The sequence below is a fragment of the Eupeodes corollae genome, chromosome 3 (genome assembly GCF_945859685.1).
Source record: "Eupeodes corollae chromosome 3, idEupCoro1.1, whole genome shotgun sequence".
NCBI classification, from domain to species: Eukaryota; Metazoa; Arthropoda; class Insecta; order Diptera; family Syrphidae; genus Eupeodes; species Eupeodes corollae.
The window spans coordinates 57,565,347-57,587,201 of NC_079149.1; the positions used below are offsets into that span (position 1 = coordinate 57,565,347).

At 32.3% G+C, this 21,855-nt stretch overlaps 1 protein-coding gene across 1 annotated transcript in view; it reads right to left on the reverse strand.

Annotated features, from left to right (window-relative positions):
• Positions 1-3,386: 3,386 nt before the first annotated feature.
• LOC129950478 (lachesin) overlaps positions 3,387-21,855 on the reverse strand; it is a gene marked incomplete at its 5' end in the record, with an annotated part of 46,874 nt that continues 28,405 nt past the window's right edge. The window contains one exon of the mRNA XM_056062416.1: positions 3,387-4,057. Coding sequence (XP_055918391.1) covers positions 3,918-4,057 — 140 coding nt within the window. The remainder of the gene's footprint in view (positions 4,058-21,855) is intronic.

The following is a 21,855-nucleotide window of genomic DNA, read 5'->3' on the forward strand; positions in this document are numbered from 1 at the left end:
AATCGTTCAAAAATAAAAAAATATTGTTCTATAATATATAATAGCATCAACATTTTTTAGCTCCAGTATCTAAAAACTGTCACCAAACTAAATACAGGAAATACAATTTTCCTAGAATTTCAAATTGTATAAAAGGATCAGAGCTATAATAATTTGCTTTGACATTAGTAGCGCGAATTTTATGGTACGAAACGTGTAAAAGATCTTAAATTGTAGCATTGCAATACATTTTTTCTTTCACGTGCCCTAAATTAAATTTAATTAAAAATTAAAAAATAGAAGATTTCATACTTTAATTTTCATCTTTTGTTTTGAAAATCGTTATTGTAATTGGTCCTATTTGTCGAATTGAAAATTATGACATTTCTCGACGGTTCCTAGAGTCAAAATAAATGATTTTTAGAGAGATTTCTGTGCGTGCGTGTGTACGTACGTTCGCTACGTTTTTTCGTCGTCCGTAGCTCAAGAACTAGTTGTAGAGAAAAAATGCAGAAAGTTGCAGGACTCTCAAAAAATTGCTTTATTGGTTTTTTTTACAAAACCAATTAAAAAAAAGAGGCTGGGATGCGACCCACACTGATAACTTCCCATCTGTCTGTCGATTTGTCTTGCTTAAAAGTTTGGCTATATGTACTCGTATCAATTTTTACCAAATTTGTGTACTATTTTTTGTAGAATTTATTTTTTATGAAAAAACGGACTGTTGGATTTTTATATAAAAATTACTGAATATCGAAAACAATATTTTCTGTGAAATAAAATAAGTTTCAAGCCAATATTTTTAAGTTTTGAAAAGCTATTTGAGTCGAAAGTAAATGTTTACCAAGTTTTAGTATTGTTTTTTTTAGAGTTTCAATTTTTACCAACTTTTATACATTTTTTTTTAAATTTTTATTTTTTGTAAAAAAACTGTCAATTCAATTTTTTTTAAAGCTTTAACTGAATGTTGATAACAAAATTTTTTGAAAGATAAAAGTAAATTAAAGCCAATATCTCAAAGTTTTGAAAAGATATTCGAGTCGAAAATCAATTTTTACCAACTTTTATACATTTTTTTTTTTAGGTTTTTATTTTTTGTAAAAAAACTGTCAATTCGATTTTTCTCAACATTTTGCAAAATGTTGAAAACAATATTTCTTATAAGATAAAATAAGCTTGAAGCCTTAATTTCAAGTTTTTGAAAAGATATTTGAATCGATATTCAATTTTTACGAACTTTGAGTAATGTTTTTTTTTAGATTTTTATTTTTTATAATAAAAACTGTCAATTAGATTTTTCTCAAAATTTTACCAGATCTCAAAAACATTATTCTTCGTTGCACAAAAGTGTTTTAGAGATGAAATCATATTTCAGTCGTAAAATTTTGGAGGTGACAAATTTTTTTTTTCAGTTTTATTGATTTAAAAAAAAAAAAACCGTTGTACTGATTTTTTTCAAAAAATATACCTGTTTGGTATCACGTTACAATATATTATATACAATTTAATTCAAGTCTCTAGCGTTTTTGGTTCGTAAGATATTTAGGGTTAACCAAAATGTTTATCTTTTTTTCAAACTACTATGGTAAAAAAACCACCCACGCAATTTTCTTGAGAGCCCTTTCTGCATCCTTCTGCGTTATTATCTGTATAACAAAATTTATTTGAAGTCGATATCTCTTCTGGTTCTGGAGCTATGGATGACGAACAAAACGTTGCGAACGTACGGACGTACGAACGTACGTACACACGCACGCACAGACATCTTTCTAAAAATCTTTTATTTGGACTCAAGGAACCTTGAAACGTCGAGAAATGTCAAAATTTTCAATTTGACAAATCGGACCCATTACAATAACTTCCTATGGGAAGTTAATTAAAATTAAATCTGTTTTCTGTCGAGGTATTATATCTGCCCGGCTTAAAAAAAAACTTTTAATAGAACTTTGCTAAGACTTTCCATCCCAGATACCAAAACCACCATTTTGAAAGTATAAAATTGTTATTAGGGTAATAGTAACATATTTCAGCTCATTTTTGTTTTTAATTTAAAAAGACAAACTTCCAGACGATCTATTTATTAAGGACTATAGTGTGTTGCAAAAATGTAATTAAAGTCGATAGTACTATTCCTTAACGAAATATCTTAGCCCAGTTTTAAGAAAATTATTTTATAAAATAGTTATTCAAGAAATACTTACTGATAAGCCTATGAAAATTAAGAGTTTATATCAATTTGAAGTTCAACTGTTAAAAAAATCGTTAAGGTCTTACTGAACTTTAAAAGATTTTTAAAAAATAATTTACTGTTTCAATTTGAATAGTTAACAGACGTTTAAAAAACTGAATCTTCAACTGATTTTAATTGATTTTTATAAACGATCATAAAACGACAAACTAATTTTGGTAAGAAAAAATAAATTTAAAGAAAATATATTTCCTGAAAATAATTATAAAATAAAACACTTCGCAATTGATTTTTGTCTCATAATTTTATTTTGTTTCTTTCTTATAATTATGATTTATATAATAAACTATTTTTTTCCATTTTATTATTTCATTACAATATTGTATAAAAATATTTACATAAAATATTTTAACAAAACAAAATTAACATAAATATTAAAAAATTGTTATTAATGTTTTTTTTTTACGTTTGCCTTGATTTTGTTATTATTTTTTTCATTTCGTTAACTAATAATAATTCTTTTGATTCTATTTTATTTTTTGTAGTCAATATTTTTGGTTTATTTATGATACAGAATTTTTATTAAAATTAAAGTTATGGTTGTTCTTACAAAAAAAAATACCTTAATAAATTGTTATTTATGATTGTTTTTCAGAGCCATCAGATATTGAAAGATTTTTGGCAAACGATTTAATTTATTTTATTTTATGTTAGTTTTATGTCTTATTACTTTTTATTTGTTTTTGTTTTTTTTTAATTTGATTACATACAAAACTTAACAAGTTAAACAATAATTATTTAATTCGTATAAATGTTTTATTTTGATTTTCTAGTTACATTAATTAATACTGAATTAGTTATTATTACTTTAATTTTATTTATTTTTATACTGATAAACATAAATTTAAATTTTAATATTATCTATTTACAATGAAACAAATTTACAGATTATTAAATTTTAAATGCTTGTTTTCTTTTTGAATTAAATACTTTTTCTGGTTATTCTCAATTACCCGAAGAAATGTTTGTTAATTGAGTTTTATAAATTCAATTTTATTTTTTAAAATATACATTTATCTATATTAATGCAATGTACTAGGTGAATAATTTAATAGAAATAATATAAACTTATAAATAGATTTTAATGGAAATAAATATTCTGCTGGATTACAAGTTTTCTAAAGTTAATATTTCTGTTAAACAATTCACTTATTTAAAAAAAAATTATTTCATACATTTGATTTGTTCTCACTCTTTTGTATTCTGGTTTGAGGCGATACTTAACTTTCATAGATAAACTAATTTATAAGCCTGTTAATTTTTTTTTGAAAACAAAAATTTACTAATAACTCAACAAAACGATTTTTGAATCACCTTGTACTTATGCAATCTTATAGCCATATTTTAAAAAGTATTTAATTGTTTGTTTTATTGAAATCTATTTATCAATATCAAGATATTTTTATTTTAAATATCTAGAAAGAAGAAATCTATGAAACAAAGTTTAGTTCTGATCCTTAAAGACAATATCCTTACAAATATTTTGTTTTCTTTGTTTTTATTTAATGAATTAAACTATTTTTTTTTGTTTTTTTTTTCGATTCTCTATTAATATTATACAAAAGAATAATTATTCTATATAATTTTTGGTTTTATCTGTTGTTATTCTTTTCCACCCGACTGTAAGTTTTGATAGTAATACTCGCACTCGTGCATACTTCTTCCTGTGTGCCTTTGGGGATTTTTACAATTACACAACCTCCAGATGCATGTACGCCAGGAATATACTATAGCCAATCGAAATGATTGCCATTATACTATGAAGATGGGTTTGATATGACTTTGTCGACGATCCGACATGACCATGGTACATCGCCGCCGGGTTATCACCTGAAAGGATAAAATTTAAATAAAATAATTAGGATTTCAAGTGAAATAATTTTGTCATCAAAGACACGAGGCAGAGAAAAAGGCTGTACTTATGTATATATAATAAACTGGGTAAGGGGAGGCTTGTGCTGATGACAAAAAATGAGAATATTAAATAACGATTGTTGGAATTCACATTGATTGGCATTGCCATTGTTTGATAAGCATGTAATTTGAAATGTTTTCCATGGAAGTGATAAATGGAAATTGATGCGATGGCGGTAGTTTTTGACTTTTCTATTATATTGTGTTTTGAAATTGCTCACTAAATTTTAATTTAATACTGGGCAAGTATTTTAAGTCATGATAGTTTTGTCTTAAGGGGTATTCTTCCTTTTTGTCGATAATTCACGTTTTTAAATCAAAGCAATCCTTTTGCTTCTCAACGAAATCATTATAACCTTAACTCAACTCAATAGTGGTTACCACTCAAAACCCAGGGAGTCTATATATTGAAAATAAGGTGAGGATACTCGAACCGCATTGGGCGCAAAATAATTTGTATGAAATCAAAAAATAAATCAATTTTGCAGATAATAATCAGTTAGATATTTGATCCAAAATGTCAAAGCTTATTCCGCTTACAAACCTTTTGTGCCAAAAACATCATCAATGGGGCTTGATTCAAGACAAAACATCCATTGATAAAGAAATCATCAAGTAATTTGGCTGCCATTTTTCAAAACAATTCATAAAAGAAAAAGAGACTGGGATGCGACCCACACTGATAACTTCCCATCCCGTCTGTAGATTTTTCTTGCTTAACAGTTTGTCTATATGTACTCCTATTAGTTTTTACAAATTTGCGTACTATTTTATGTAGATTTTATTTTTTATGAAAAAACGGACTGTTGGATTTTGATATAAAAATTACTGAATATCGAAAAAAAAAATTTTCTGTGAAATAAAATAAGTTTGAAGCCAATATTTTTAATTTTTGAAAAGCAATTTGAGTCGAAAAAATTTTTTTACCAAGTTTTAATATTTTTTTTATTTTTAGAGTTTTATTTTTTTGTAAAAAGGTTTTCAATTCGATTTTTTTCAAAATTTTATCGAATGTTGAAAACAATATTTCTTATTAGATAAAATTAGCTTGAAGCCAATATTTCAAATTTTTGAAAAGATAGTTGAGTCGAAAATCAATTTTAAAAATTTTTTTTAGGTTTTAATTTTTGTAAAAAAATTGTCAATATGATTTTTCAAAATTCGTATTAATGTTAAAAACAACATTTCTTATAAGCAAAAATTAATTAGAAGCTATTATCTCAAATTTTTGAAAAGATATTTTAGTCCAAAATCATTTTTTACCAACTTTTCTTAATTTTGTTCGGTTTTTAATTTCTTGTAAAAAAACTGTCAATACTATTTTTCTCAATATTTTTCAGAATGTTGAAAACAATATTTCTTATAAGATAAAATAAGGTTGAAGCCTTAATTTCAAGTTTTTGAAAAGATATTTGAATCGATATTCAATTTTTAACAACTCTGAGTAATGTTTTTTTTTGAGGTTTTTAATTTTTATAAAATAACAGTCCATTTGATTTTTCTCAAAATATCATCAGATGTCAAAAACATTATTATTCGTTGCACAAAATTGTTTTGGAGATGAAATCATATTTAAGTCGTAAGATTTTGGAGGTGACAATTTTTTTTTATTTTTTGTTTTATTTATAAAAAAACCGTTAAATGGATTTTTTTCAAAAAATATACTTGTTTGGTATCGCGTTACAGTTTATAATATAAAATTTAATTCAAGTCTCTAGCGGTTTTGGTTCGTAAGATATTTAGGGTTAACCAAAATTTGCACCTTTTTTTCAAACTGCTATGGTAAAAAACCAAACACGCAATTTTCTTGAGAGCCATTTCTGCATCTTTCTGCCTTATTATCTGTATAACAAAATTAATTTGAAATCGATATCTCTTGTGGTTCTTGAGCTTAGGACAACGAAAAAAACGTCGCGAACGTACGGACGTACGAACGTACGTACACACGCACGCACATATGTACATCTTTCTAAAAATCTTTTATTTCTACTCTAGAGACCTTAAAAGGTCGAGAAATGTCAAAATTTTCAATTTGACAAATCGGACCCATTACAATAACTTCGATCTTGAGCTATACTAACGCTTCAAGAAAAAATTTCCATTTCCTTTTGATATCAAATTATCTATTTTGACAACTACCTTACTTCTCCTGAGCTTTAGAAAATGGTCAAAGAGAAAGTCTTCAGAACCGAAAAATGCCCATTCAAGAAGAAATCATATTGCATTTTGAGCTCATATTCTTTTTGTTAATGTCTATGCCTTACACCAAACGTTGTTTATCAGTAGGAAAAAGAAAAGTTTTCATTTAGCAGCCTTACCTTATTGTGGATAAGGGTATGTGTGGCGTTGACTTACACGACCAGTGCCTATAAAATACAAATTCGGGTTAAAAAGATGTGTTGGCCGCTTTTTACATCAATACTTAGGTCTTTGTTGGGGAAGGCTTGTAAGCTTTATGAAATCGCAGTTGATTCTGAATATGACTAGCTGTTGTTTCAAAGATATATTGTTGGATATTAAAAGAATAAAAAAGTCTCTTAGATCCAGACTATGCCAAATGCGAGTAAGATAGGTTTGTGAGTTCCGCGACATAGTTTTGTGGGTTGAAAAAGAGTGCAACCATACACCACCCAGCCAACTGTTTTTTTTTTACAAAATTTTAAAAATATATTTGAATTCCTAAGACACTGTTTAAAAAGTTATGTTCTTTTAAAGCAATGTCAAGAAATGTCGAAAATTCCAATTTTTGGAATACTTTTACTTAACTTTACCTTATATCCAAAAGGACATCAGGTAATTACTAAAAATGTGCAAACATATATACATTTTTTGAAGATTTGTACTCTTTTCGTAAAATGTGGAATGTTTAAAAATGGATTTATTTCATCTTTGCTCTTAAATGGCAATGCTGTTGAAAAATATTTTGAAATTTGTTTGATAACCATATAATTGTCTAAAAAAAAGGTTAAGACTAATTTCCAAAGAAGACAATTTTAAGAAACTCTTACGGAAATTTTTTTTAGAAATTTCAATAACTTCGTTTTTCTCTAATCAACTCCTTAACTATTACGACCATATTTACTCGTACATCTACAAATGTACGTTATTCGTTCTTTCGTTTTAGCTAAAACCTCGAAATTTTTAAGTTCCACAAATTTTTTGAAAGGAAAATAAATTTGTACCATATCATACGAATTGAAAAATTTAACCATTTAAGAACATTTCATATTTCCACTACATTGACCTTTCGTTGCGGAGCCTCAATTTTCGATGATATAATGTTTTATTTAATGATTGTTTTAAGATTGCTACTGGCTTAAACTTAAAAAAAGACACCTAAGGTTCCACATCAATTCGGAACGCAACATAAAATATAAACAAATTATCCGATCTACAATATAGAGGCAAGAGGCTAGGATTGTGAAATATGTTGACGTTAGACTCATGATAAAATATACCATTTTAGTTTTGTACTTAATAATGTTGATATTTGATAAAAGAAAATTTTAGATTTTAATTTTGTATAGTTTTAATAATGCCCTGAACTTTGGTACCAATTTTCTTCAATATTGAATGTTACGAAAGTAAAGCTTCTATTTTAAATGGTATACTAGAAGAAGATTGTCTAATTTTGATATATTAAAACTTAAAATTATTTCGGGTTTTTTGAATTCTTTCTTCATAAGATTAGTAACTACCTTTCGGATCGTTCATTACAAGTTATATTACTTACTAACTTAAGGTGGCGCTACAGTCCGGGGCGGACCTGGGCCTCAACCAACAAGCGTCTCCAGCCAGCTCGGTCCCTAGCTAGCTGTCTCCAGTTTCGCACGCCAAGTTGGTTGAGGTCCTCTCCCACCTGGGTGCGCCACCTGAGTCGCGGTCTTCCTCTACTGCGCCGTCCCTCGGGATTGGATTCGAAGACCTTCCGGGCTGGAGCGTTGATGTCCATCCGCTCTACATGACCTAGCCATCTAAGCCGTTGGACTTTGATTCTGCTAACTAGGTCAGTGTCGCTGTACAGCCCGTACAGTTCGTCGTTATATTTTCTCCTCCATTCTATATCTATGCGTACGGGACCAAAAATCGCCCGAAGAATTTTTCTCTCGAAGCATCCTAAGACGCTCTCATCTTTCTTTGACAGGGTCCAGGCCTCAGCGCCATAAATGAGAACCGGGATGATGAGTGTCTTATAGATGGTGATTTTACATGCTCGAGAGAGGACTTTACTTCTCAATTGCCTTCTAAGTCCAAAGAAGCAGCGATTTGCAAGAGTTATTCTTCGTTTGATTTCAGCGCTGGTGTCGTTGTCAGCATTAATAGCGGTGACTAGGTAGACAAAGTCCTTAACTACCTCAAAGTTATAGCTGTCCATGGTGACGTTTTGTCCAAGACGTCGTCGTTCAGTGTCCTTTTTTGATGACAGCATATACTTGGTCTTGCCCTCATTGACCACTAAACCCATCTTCTTCGCTTCCGTCGCAATGCTCAAAAACGCTCCACTGACATCACGCTTTGATCTTCCAATTATGTCAATATCATCTGCGTATCCGAGTAATTGGATGGATCTTTGGAAGATTGTGCCTCTAGTGTTGACGGTTGAGTTTTGCACAATTATTTCCAGAACGATGTTGAAGAAGTCGCATGACAGTGCATCGCCTTGTCTAAAACCTTTTTTGACATCAAATGCATCGGTAAGATCTTTTTCGACCTTGATAGAGCAGCGTGCATTCTCCATCGTCATTCTGCACAAACGGATAAGTTTGACAGGGATGCCAAAACTAGACATTGCTCGGTAGAGCTCTTCCCTATAGATGCTGTCATACGCGGCTCTAAAATCGATAAAGAGATGGTGGGTATCGATTTGAAGCTCCTGGTTTTTTTCCAAGATCTGCCGTAGTGTGAATATTTGGTCGATAGTGGACTTTCTTGGTCTGAAGCCACACTGATAAGGACCAATCAGGTTGTTGACGAATGGCTTCAGACGTTCACATAATACGGCAGAGAGGATCTTATACGCAATGTTAAGGAGACTGATGCCTCTGTAGTTGGCGCAGTTTAGAGGGTCTCCTTTCTTATGTATCGGGCACACTATGCTGAGATTCCACTCATTGGGCATGCTTTCTTCCGACCAAATTTTGCAGATGAGTTGTTGCATGCTCTCTACCAAGTCATCGCCTGCTGCTTTGAATAGTTCGGAGGTGATGCCGTCAGCTCCAGCAGCTTTGTTTGAGTTAAGTTTAGATATAGCTATCTTCACTTCGTCAAGGTCGGGTAGGCGGAATTGTTGATCTGCGTCGCCGAGGTTGAGTGGTTCTATCTCCCTTACAGCGGAATTCGGTTCGTCATTGCCGTTATATAATTTGGAGAAGTGATCTTTCCATATTCTCAGCATCGACTGTGGTTCTACTACGATGTTCCCTTGATCGTCTTTACAGGCTTCCCCTTGGGAGGTTTTTTTTACCTTTTGGTAAAATTTACGAACCTCATTCCTGTTGTGACATCCCTCTATCTCCTCGATCGCGCGCTTCTCATGCTCTCTTTTTTTCCGTCTAAGAAGCCGGTGTTCCTCTCTCCTCTTCTGCTCGTAGAGCTCGCGAGCAGCTCTCGTCCTTTTGTGCAGCGCCGTTTTGTATGCCTCTTGTTTCGCTGCGTGAGCTTGCCGGCATTCGTCGTCAAACCAGGGGTTTCGCTGTGGTGGCCGTGTGAAACCTAGCACTTCAGAGGCGGCATCTCTGATGGCTGCAAGGCAATGTTGCCACTGGTTTTCAATGCTTAATGCAGGAAGCATAGGACTCCTTAGGAGGTTATTAGAGACTCGATCGGAAAAGGACATGGCAGTCTCTTGCGATTGTAGCCGTCTAACGTCGAATCTTCTCACAGTACTTCCTTGCTTTGGCTTGGATCGGGATATCCGTAGCCGTACCTTGGCTACAACGAGGTAGTGGTCCGAGTAAATGTTGGCCTCTCGGAATGTTCGGATATCCTGGATACTGGAGAAGTGTCGTGCGTCGATCGCAATGTGGTCAATCTGGTTGACGGTTGATTGATCAGGAGATTTCCATGTCCCCTTGTGGATATTAAGATGCGTGAACTGCGTGCTAGCTACCAGAACGTCTCGCCCCGCAGCGAAATCGACCAGCCTGAATCCGTTGTCGGAGGTAGTGTCGTGCAGGCTGTATCTCCCGATTATGCCACCAAAGATGTCTTCTCTTTCTAGCTGGGCATTAAAATCTCCTAAGACAATTTTAATGTCATAGCCAGGGCACTGCTCATATATCTTGTCCAAGAGCTCGAAGAATGTGTCTTTGTTGTCTTCATCTTTCTCCTCTGTTGGGGCATGCGCGCATATTAGGCTTATGTTGGCGAATTTAGCCTTGATGCGGATTGTCGTGATGCGCTCGCTCACACTGTTGAAACTCAAGACTTTTTGCCTGAGCCTAGTTCCAACAACAAATCCACACCCAAATAGACGCTGTCTTTATTCTCGGTAGCAGTCACCGTAGTAGATATCGCAGTCTTTTAGTTTGCGTTTACCCGGTCCATCCCATCGCACTTCTTGGATGGCGGTAATATCTGCCTTGCAGCAGTTTAGGGCTTCCGCTAATTGTTCGGCTGCACGTGGTCTGTTAAGGGACCTAACATTCCACGTACATATCCGAAGTTCGTTGTCCTTATTTCGTTTGCGTGGGTTGTCAACAGTGAATCCGTCCGTATCCGAGGCTTGTTGTTGCTTCTAAACTATGATGTTTTTACGTGGCCAGGAAGTCACCCCGACAGCACAACCCCCAACCTGGAGGGCCAGATACTTAGTATAACTCCAAGGAAGGGGAGCCGGATGAACCGCTCCTTATAGGCCTGGGCTCCGAATATGTCGAAGAAGCCCTATAAGGTGTTCACTAAGTAGTTCGACCTTACTGGAACTATAGACGCCACCGTTGATTCTATCTCGAGAATTCGTCCGCTGCCGCCTGGATAAGGAGAGGTGCCTTAGTGGAAACACCTCTCCCCCCCTCTCTCGTTTGCTGCCCCCAACAACTTTTCACTGGGGTTGGAACCCAATCTCCAGTTTAGGTACTAGGCACCCGATGTTCACCGTGGGGAGGTGAGAGTAGGAGTTGATAGACAGAGGTGGGTTTTGAGAAAAACCTGTGGACGCTTGTGTCCTCTTGAATGCACATGTAAACCATTCAAGTTATATTGAATGAGTTTAATTAGTCCGAAGACCACAAGATAAATTATGGTGTGCCTGAGAGCTCTGTTTTGTCTCCAGCACTCGTTCTTATTTCTATTAATGATTTCCAATAAATAAATTTTTCGCTGACGATAGTACTTTTAGCTTTTCAAAAACTTTTTTAGATCATGAAACGAAATATAACGGTCAAAAACGCCGGTAAGCATTACAGACTCATTTAAACTAGCATCGTTCTACATTATATTATATAACCTCTGGCTTATTCTCTACGGCCCAAGCAGTTTACCTTTCTAAAGCCTCAAAAGGCATTTATTATTATCCAAATAATTCGTGAGCTAAGTTAGTTACTATCACGAAGGTTTTAGATTTTTTATTTTAAAAATTGTGTTTTAAAAAATGAGATTTTGTGATAATTTGATGAATCTTTTGCAGAATTTCTAAGGTTACATAGTCTCTTATGTAGTTTCATGGACTAATTTCATGCTATAAACTATTGTGGCACCTACTTCAATTAAGCGTTAAAGTGTCGAGTTATTGATATATTATCGAAAAGAAAAACATGTTTTTTTTTACTATGTGTTCCTTCTAAGTGAAAAATAAAAAGTCTTTTTGATCTTTTCATTGATTTTGATGAAATATGAAGTAAATCTGTCAATCACGTAAAAATGTTTTGTTTCGATAAAATATTTGGACGTGAAAACAGAAATCATAATAATAATAATTTAAGAATTATTGCAAACTCATTATATATTTTTAAACGAAACATATTTGTACAAAGAAAAGCCACAATCCTTTTTTTTTAATCCTTTGTACGAGCAGTTGGAAAAAACATAATAACCAGAAATAATTACATACATGTTCTCACACCCCCCACAGTGCATTACGTTAAAAGAAATTTATTAAAATTACAAGTCCGTGCCATGGATAACACCATAATTGGTGTAAATTATTGCATCACACCACCACCGCTCTCTCTGCCACAACAGCCACACATATGAACTATATTGGACTTTTTTAGCATGTTCCTATAATTATAAATATACATTTCTTTTCTTACAACCCTTCACCATAAGGGCTTAAAGGACCTTAAGCCCCAAATAATGGCTGGCAAAAGCCACATACTGGTTGGTGGACAACCTTAACTTTTTTTGTATTCACGACAAAAAAATCTCTCTTGTCGTGGGTTTCTGTTGATAAATATGATTAATTAAAATGTGCTTAAGTTGATTTCACAGAATTGTGCTCAAAAAATTTCAGGAAAAACAAAATATGTTGGTATTTAAAAAATATTATAAATCAAACAAATTTAAAGCAATACTAACTTTAAGTCCTTTTGAAATGTCAGGTTTTGTTCTTCGTGAGTGAGTGATTTCAGTGGAAACAGTCTACGGAATATACTGACCATGACTACATTTGCCCTCCCCATGGTAAGACCCTTGAGAGAATCATCACGAAAGAACGGCAGAAGATCAGCCTACCCATTTTGGTAGCGATTTTAACGATCATCATATTATATACCGGTCTAGTCCATTTTTCGATATTATCGGAAAACTGGGTTATATATAGAAACTACAACAAAGTTTATTAAAACCGGTATTTTTTAGACCCTCTTTTAACGCTAGTGGACTTGATAAAAAAGTCAATAGCGTCACTTTGGCTATGAATAAGTCCGTATCTGTAACAATCAAATAATTTGAAGTATTACTGTAATATATCGGTGCCGTGAAATAAAGCCAAATGAAATAAGACCAATTTTCAAGACATGGCTTTGCTGCACTTTAAAAAAGTGAATTAATTCTAATTTTAAGCAATTGGTCATATTACAATCTGACAAATTTTAATATGGCCAAACTATTTTTATAAAAAAAGAGCAACTTACTTTTACGTCGAAATATATGAAATATAGGATTTAGGGTAGATGCGAGGTTGAGTGTATGCAAATTTTCATTGCAATGACAAACCACACTGATGAAAGTGAAATAAAACCAATTTGGCTTAATTTCACTTTTGTAAGTGTATTAATGCCAACTGTTGAAAACACCACCCAACATATGTTTCAGCAAATCAGTGGAAACTGCGTTACACACCTTATTGCGCGCCATCAAATACTCCCTCCATCATAGAGAGTACGCTATGGTTACTTTCCTTAACATCGAAGGTGCTTTTAAAAACCCACGTGGACACATCTGCACTGACATCTGTAAACGTAAGGAGTTCGCTTGGGAAGTGAATTCATTTAATGGTGATTAGTAGATTAGTAGATTAGCAGAATAATTAACTCAAAACTGTGCGAGTTTTCTGCTAGAAGATTCATTAGCACATTGAAACCGCAAGGTGGTTTTCTATCTCCTCTCTTTTGGAACCTAGTTGTAAATTAAATACTAACTGGCCTGGATGTGGAATTTTTCAGAGTGATTCATTCCTATGTGGATGATGTAACCATGGTCTTCACACCTTTAAATAACTCCTACAAAATCCCACAAAGCACAAAACTGAATTAGTCCTATTTTCGAGGAAATACAAAATTCCATATGTTAATGCTCCCTATATTAAAGGTTTCCCATTAAAGTTCTCAGATGACGCTAAGTATCTAGTTTTAGTTTTAGGCAAACAACGTACTGTACAAGAAAGAGTCTTGAAAGCTTCTATTGCCCTCTTCTCTTGCAAAAAAGCTGTTCGTAATAAGTGGTGTTTACAACCCAAAACAACTCATTGAATATACTTATCGGATGGACTGCTTATAAAAAACTATAAACCGTGACAAACTAAATAAAGCCCAAAGTTCAACTTGGTTATGTATAAGCGGATCACTTCGAACGAATCCATCTGCGACACTGTACATTACTGTACCTAACAGCTCTTGATATACTTAGCAAACAAATAATTCCAAACTCCGCTATTTGCCTGAAAACTTCATTGCAGTTGTTAATAACAACATTGGCCACTCCGTAATTCTAAACTATTAATAATCAATTCCTAAACACACAAACTACACCATCCAATAATTGTTATTCGATAGAAACTTCCGGATTACTATACCTTCCAAATCTTTCTGGGCATTTCCTGGGAGACGAGTAAATCCACTTTTACACAAATGGATTGTAAACAAATGAAGATGTAGAGGCATGTACTCTGAACTACTGAAATTAAGTCTCTCATTCCACCTCCTCAATCAAGGGGGATTTTTTGGCCAGGAAAAAAGTATTGTCCTGACTTTAAGAAAACGTGGTAATGATAGTCAGGCCGCTATCAAATCTCTAGACTCAGTCTCTACAAACTCTTTAACAGCCCATAAGTATCGACCATCATCTCTTATAGAGATGGCAGAACAGTTTAACATTCACCTTTTCTGGGTTCCAGGGCCATAGGGACTTTTCTTGAAATTGTAAGGCAGATGAACTTGCCAAAAATGGTACAGTACTATCCATTCTACCACGTTTGGCTAATTCTGGCATACCAATCGCTACATGTAAACTATTCCTAAATCGAAACAAGATAAAGAAGGCAAATATCAGGTCGAATAATATCAAATCATGAAAAAAGCCCTCAAGGTGCTTGCCATCTCTAAGCCGATCGGTGATATAACCGGTGTAATAACCGGGAAGTAGAGGAAACAGTTCTTCACCTTCTCTGTTCATGCACTGCGCTACCTAAAAAATGCAAGAATTACCTAGGACAATTCTTCTTTAACGATCTAAATCATATTAGCATAATCAGCCACTCACGTTTCGTAAGGGAGTTAAACTGGTTTCATTGAGCTTAGAAAAAAAGCTCAAGATTAATGTGGTATCACAATGGGCCATTAAACTGGCCTAAGTGTGTCCTACTCCATCACGGACAACTGCTTTAACTTACTCGTAATATAACCTAAGTAGAAAACCGTTTCTTATTAGTTCCTTGGTGTTTTTGAAAGATCTCGTGTTTTGTCAATTGAATTTTTTTAAAAAACAAAAAAAGTAAACAAAACTATTTTGAAAAATTCTTCTATAGCGATCTAGGTACACGACCTCAAACATAATTTTCTTTCACGTTTTATAATTAATTCAAATTGGTTTCATTCAGCTCAGAAAAAGCCTCAAGAATAATGTAGTACCACAATGGGCTTATAAACTATCCTAACTGTGTCCTACTCCATTCCGGACACCCACTTTAACCCAACCAAAATTCTTGTGATTGTAACGTTGAAATTAGGGAATAAAGTGTTTTTTCTTTCACTATAACATAAATTTAGTTGGAGCATTAAACTAGTTCATTAAATTCTTAAAATACGAACAAATGTATTTACCTTTAAAAATATGCACCAGCACGCTGGCGGGCTGGGTGTTGCTAGCTACGCAGGTGAAATTACCAGAATGTTCCCGTCTGGTTTTCAGGATAGTCAGCTCCGATGATTGAAAATCTATGGAGTACAAAGAAAATACAAATCATCAGTAATTTAAAACCCAATAATGTTAAGGATTACAATAATGGAAATCTGTATCTATATCTATAGGAATTGATTTGTTCCTTGAAAAAGGAATAAAATCTTATTTTTATTTTTCCCTGGCAAAGATTTTGATGTGTCTGAATGTGTATAACTTAAAGAATAAATCTGTCGGCTTAAGCAACAGAAAAAAAAAACACGAATTGAATTTTATTTTTAGGTTAAGTTGGTATTTTGTTAGGGGAAAAAATAATTCCTAAAAATATATACTTTTGATGGGTTTAAATTGGTTTAATTTACCTGCTTCCGTTGAAACGTTTATTCCTCTGTCGATGTCATAATTTATCATTCGGTTGTCGTGATACCAAAATATATATTCTGATGCTACAGTATTTTGAACAACACGACATTGCAGACGTAACGTTGATCCTGGTGTTAGATATCGGATTGGTGGTCCCGATATTTCGGCACGTGCTTCTATGGCAGGAATTGAATGTTGAGTTTTGAAATTAGAAAAAAAAGATGGAAATAGAAATAAAAGAAGAAGAAAATACATTCAGAAAGTTAGTACAATTATGAAATAGGTATGCATTTAAATCTTAAATTTTATTATAGTATTTAAAAGAAAAAATAAATCATAATTCAAACCCAAGAAGAAGAGAAGATGTTAGGATTCGTTAAAGCTTCTCAGTATTTTAATACTTTGAACTTTTTAAAGTGAATTATTTTTCGGAACCTTTGAAAAACAAACAAAATCCAACTTTGAATATCGTACCACATATCATACCCTGAATAATCGAATCTATAAAATATATTAGTATGATATTCCAAGAAATTGGTATTGAAATTTGGCTCTAGAATAGGGCCTCAAAGTAAAATATTTTACTTTGACATAAAAATATATTTTGATGGCTCTTCAATCTCTTTAACGATAATACACAAATTTTTCACTCTTATGACTCTCTTCCTATAAACAACTTATGGTTGAAGTTTAATTAAAAGTTAATCATTCAACTAAATAATAATTCTTAATTCATATGAGATTATTCTACCTACACTAATTGCGTTTCTACGTCTCTTTACCTGGTGTAATGTAAAATATAGGTAATTATTGTATATGTAAGTATATCTAGGTACTTGTGTTGAAAAGAAATATGTATTTATCGCTTGAATAATTTTCCATTTAAATTATAAATAATTGACCTTAACAATCCAAGCAGAACTTCATCCTTGTCGTTTAGAAAGCATTAATCTAATATTACAAACCATTTATATAAAGAATTCTCAACTTTCAATGAAATGGTAAGTTATAGGTAGGTAAGTAGGTTTATTATACAAAAAAAAAGAAGAATAAAAGTAAAACCCAGTGACAAATCTTTCTCTCTCTAAAAGATGACAAATGGCTTCTTTATTGAGAATGATTGAATGAATACACGAACGACCAAACAAAGTGGCAAAGGAAGCCTCTGTGCTTTGCTTTGCCTTGATGTTTTTTTTTTCATTTTTATATTTTGTTATTTTTATCTTTCATTTTTTTTTGCAATAAGATGTCTGGAAAGTGGCTCACCAGGGCTTTGCCAAAGATATGACTTAATGTAGTTATGTTTCTTGATGGCCCTTTCATCTAAGGCACCTACAAAAGTATCTACTTATATATAATTTGAGAAATATTATATGTATATTGAGTAGTCTCAACTGGGTATTGAATTTTGGATCATCGAGTTTTACACAAATTATATTTGAATTTATTTTATTTTTTTTCAATATTGTTAGAATTTAAATTGAGTTATAGATTTACATTTAAATATTTATTGGTAACATTTAAAGACTATCATAAATGTTAATCAAGGTTCTGGCTTTGATTGATTACATTTTTTTTCTACTTAAGTTTGGAAAACTAGTGGTAGGATTTTTATATTAAAAATGCAAAGTTTTAAAAGTTATTAAGATTAATTTTTTCACTTGACTTTCTTAAATATTAATTTTGAACAAATTTATAATTTTTTATTTTTCGATATTTTAATCTAATATGAGTCCGTTTATCGGTCTGTCTATCAGTCTATCCTGGCCCTTTGGGTTTGGGTCGATTGAATTCAAATTTGGAAACTAAGGTTTTGAGCCGATTCTCGTTAGGTTAATCTGTTTTTTCTTTAAGACTAATAATAACGTTAATCCCTACACAAATTTCTTTGTAAAAAATAGAAATTTCGAAATTTCTTGGTAAAAAATCGAAATTTTCTCAAAAACAAATCGACATATTTTTTTTAAGTATTGCTAAAATTTTGATTCTGCATACACAAATGGCTTCTTTTAATATGAAATGGCGATCTCAAGACAACCTAGCCTGAGATTCAATTAGCGCTGTAGTGCGCCGTTTTGATATTCTTTTAATATAAAACTAAAGTTTTTGTATTGCTCGAGAAGGATACCTCCCATAGAACCGTTATTTTGTTTTTAAGCTTTCTCAAGAACTAATGAACTGACTTCAGTGCTTTTTTTTCTGCACAAGCTCCTGTACTGTCTCAATAATATTTGATGATCAAAAAAATTAAACATTTTTTTCGAGAATGGGTTATCATTTGTCTAAATAACTGCATACCAAGAATAGTTTTTAACTAAAATTGAAAAATTGTATGTATACACAATTAATTTAAAAACAAAAAACAGCTCCTGAGATTTTTAAACTAAAATTTTGAAAAATTAAGATTTTCTTTTGGCGTTTAAAATTTTGAAAACAAACTTTTTAGCAGGTACATTTCAAAAATCTTAAAATACAGAAAATGTTAATTTTTTTTTAAACAGACTCTTTGGATTTATTACCGAGTTCGTGTGACCCAGTAGTGCATTTTTTAAAATAAATCCGAATAAATTTGATGGTACCTATATCAAAAGAAGGAGTTAAAATGCTTCACGTTCGTATAAGTAATAGAATGGTCTATAGACGTACGTATATATAAGACCTGTGACCGTAGACTAATTTTGTTCATATATTCTAACTGTCGTTTACAAACTCATGTTATATTGAAAAGAGGAACTATAATTTAAATGCTTAAGGAGGTGTCTAAAAGTCCTTATAAATTCGGCACAAGTGTATAGCTTCTAGGATCAGAAATTACGTAAACGATATGAATTTACGTAAACGTTTAATAGAATCATAGAGATTTCTTAGAGATGTATTTGTGACTGTAGTAAGATCATTTCGGATGAAATCGGAGGATTCTGGAGACCCCACGATCATTTGAACTGTACCTAATCAACCTTGGAGCAGCCATTAAGGATCGGCAGTCAATAGACTTCGTTAAATACCTAGCTTACATGAGCAAAAAAGAATCAACTTGAAATTACCGTTGTTGCACAATCTATTTTAAAAAATTACGTTGTAATTATATCTACACTGGAAGAAGAGTGTAGATCGGGACGTTCTTGCTAAAAGTGGCCAGGCCTGGACACAAAATATGGATTCAATGACAATTATATGTTAATGTAAATAAAAATAATTATCTATTTTTTATAGCAGGTCTTTTGGTTAAATCTCTGCCTGTGCCACCTAAAGTTTTTTTTGTTCAAGGGGACTGCATCTTGTGAGGAATTGACATTCTTGTTTTAAAAAATGCTCTCATAAATTGGATGTTCAGATTTGGAATACAAATTGTAGGTCCATTGTATAGGAATAGCTGAGATTTTTACGTCACTAGGCCCTAGTTTTCTTATTTATTTGTATTCATATCTTTCCTCGAACAAATTGAAAAATGAATCTGAGTGATTTCTTAAAAAATAAAGGTATTTTTGACAAAAAGATGGAGAGTAAATAAAATAAAATTAACACTCTTTGTTTATGTAGCTTTTCATGGTGGGGCATCTAGTGGTAACTTTTTAAATCATAAGCTTGAAATCTTGAATAAAATTCACTGTGAAACTAAATGAGAAGCTTTGCACTTGAAAAGACTTTGAAAATATTGAAAACTTATTTCGAAAGCTAGTGTTGTTACGGTTTCAATGAAGAACCCAACAAGACTGCTGTACGCAGGCTATCCAAAAAGTTTAAGATTCTGCTATCCTAAGCATGCAAATAGAGGTGGACTACCATCCACCTTTGTTATTGTTTCATAGTAGAATAAAAATCCCTTTTTTCTTACGAGACGCTCTCTTGGTTCCGAAAATTCCGTTAAAAAATGATTGTCGAAAAGCTAATGTATTTATGGGACGTTACAATTAATTTATATTGGAACAATTTTCTTCGGAAATTTGGCTATATACAAATGTTTCCGTCAATAGTAGGTATTAAGTTGTTCACTGACATTTTTATTGATATTAAAATACATTTTATTTAGGATTGGTTATGGAAGATGCTTCACCATACAACTTAGCTCATGCTTATGTTGACTATTCACTCATAAATTTCCCAAATCGTATTACCAGCCGTCTTGGCGATGTAAATTCTCATTCTGAAGCTACGGTTTTTATCCTCTATCAAAGATATATTAAAATACTTATTTTTGTGTAATGTATCCTAATTCTACTACTGTATCCGGTTTGATCTAAAAATTTGATTTCATTGAATGCATTATTATTTTTTTTGTCTATACATTTCTTTTAAATAATCTTTTCATTCAAGCGAAAACTTTTTATGAAACAAATGTTTTTGAAATAATTCCGAGGAAAATTGAATCATTTGGTTCTCTTAGGAACTGCAAAACAATTCCTTGCCTCTGGTGATTAGCAGAATAAAAATATTAGCCTTAAAATAATTAAGCTGAATCTCGTACTTAGAAAATGTCAATAGGCCCAAGATTATAAACTGAAATTCCGAAAAATCAATGATTCATTTAATAAAATTTCAAACTACCATGAAATATTTGTTTAACCGAACCTTAAAAATATGTGTTTATGTTCGTTTACGAATATTGTTTAGTAGTTAAAATTCCACATCAAAACAATTTGTGAAGAATTTTCACTGATTAGTAATTTCGAACATATACAAATGTGAAAACAAGTTTCATCCTCTATTGAAAAACAATCCAATCCAACAATCGCTTCTTTTCCCATTTTCCTATATTTATTTTTTTTTTAATCAACGATATTTACCAATTATTCGCATTTTTCTTTATTCATATTTACAAAAATTGGAGTTAGGTCAAAATCAAAATTCTATGAAAATATGAAAATGAAATATAAAACTGCATTCAGTTGACCAAAAAAGAACACATCGTTACAAAAATATTTCCCATAGAGTCATCGAAAAATTCCCTCAATCGAGAGATTGTCTTTTTTTCCGCATATTTCTAGGTTTTATTTTAGACAATTTATTTCACCATCACATCACATCACCAAAGACCATAACAACCAAAATCTATACAAAAGAAAAAATGTCATTGATGCAATAAACATGCGAGTAAAACTTTATTTTTTCGGTGTGTGTTTATTTTCAAATAACTTCCTGCAAGCTATGCAGCAAGTTTAATATAGTTTTAGGTTAGCAAATAAAATTGACACACAAAAAAAGAAGCATCTAAAATTCTCTTGACGGCATTCAATGACCATAGAAACATTTGTTCGGAATAGCTCTTCCCTGGGGGCGGTATTGCGACGAACGAAAATTGCAAATTCGTAATGTCCTTTTTCACATAGTTATACATCTATATATAGAAATAGAGAATTATTACCATCGCATGCATTTCTCGGGACTCGGGACTCTGGACTTGGGATCTTTATGTTGATGTTAGGCGCAAATTGTCTAGCAATCTATAGTCTGTGAGGCTGTGGGGACACATAAAAGTGCAGAGTTTTTTTTTTTATTATTATTTGTGTAAGGGTAAAACCGACAACTGTGCGACAGATTTTGATATTGTATTTTGCATAAAACTAGCTCATCGTATATGAAGGCGGCATCGATTTGGGTGAGACCATAATAGGTATTCTAAAACATTAGTCTCTGATGTTGGCGCTATAGCCTGAGGTCAAAATTGAACGATGCATCAGAGAGAGAAAGAGTATTGGACGAAGGATGTTTGCCATTGTCGTTTTGGGATGGACGTTAGAGTTTATATGATGACACAAATTGTTGAAAAACATTTTTTTTAATGACTTGATAAACGT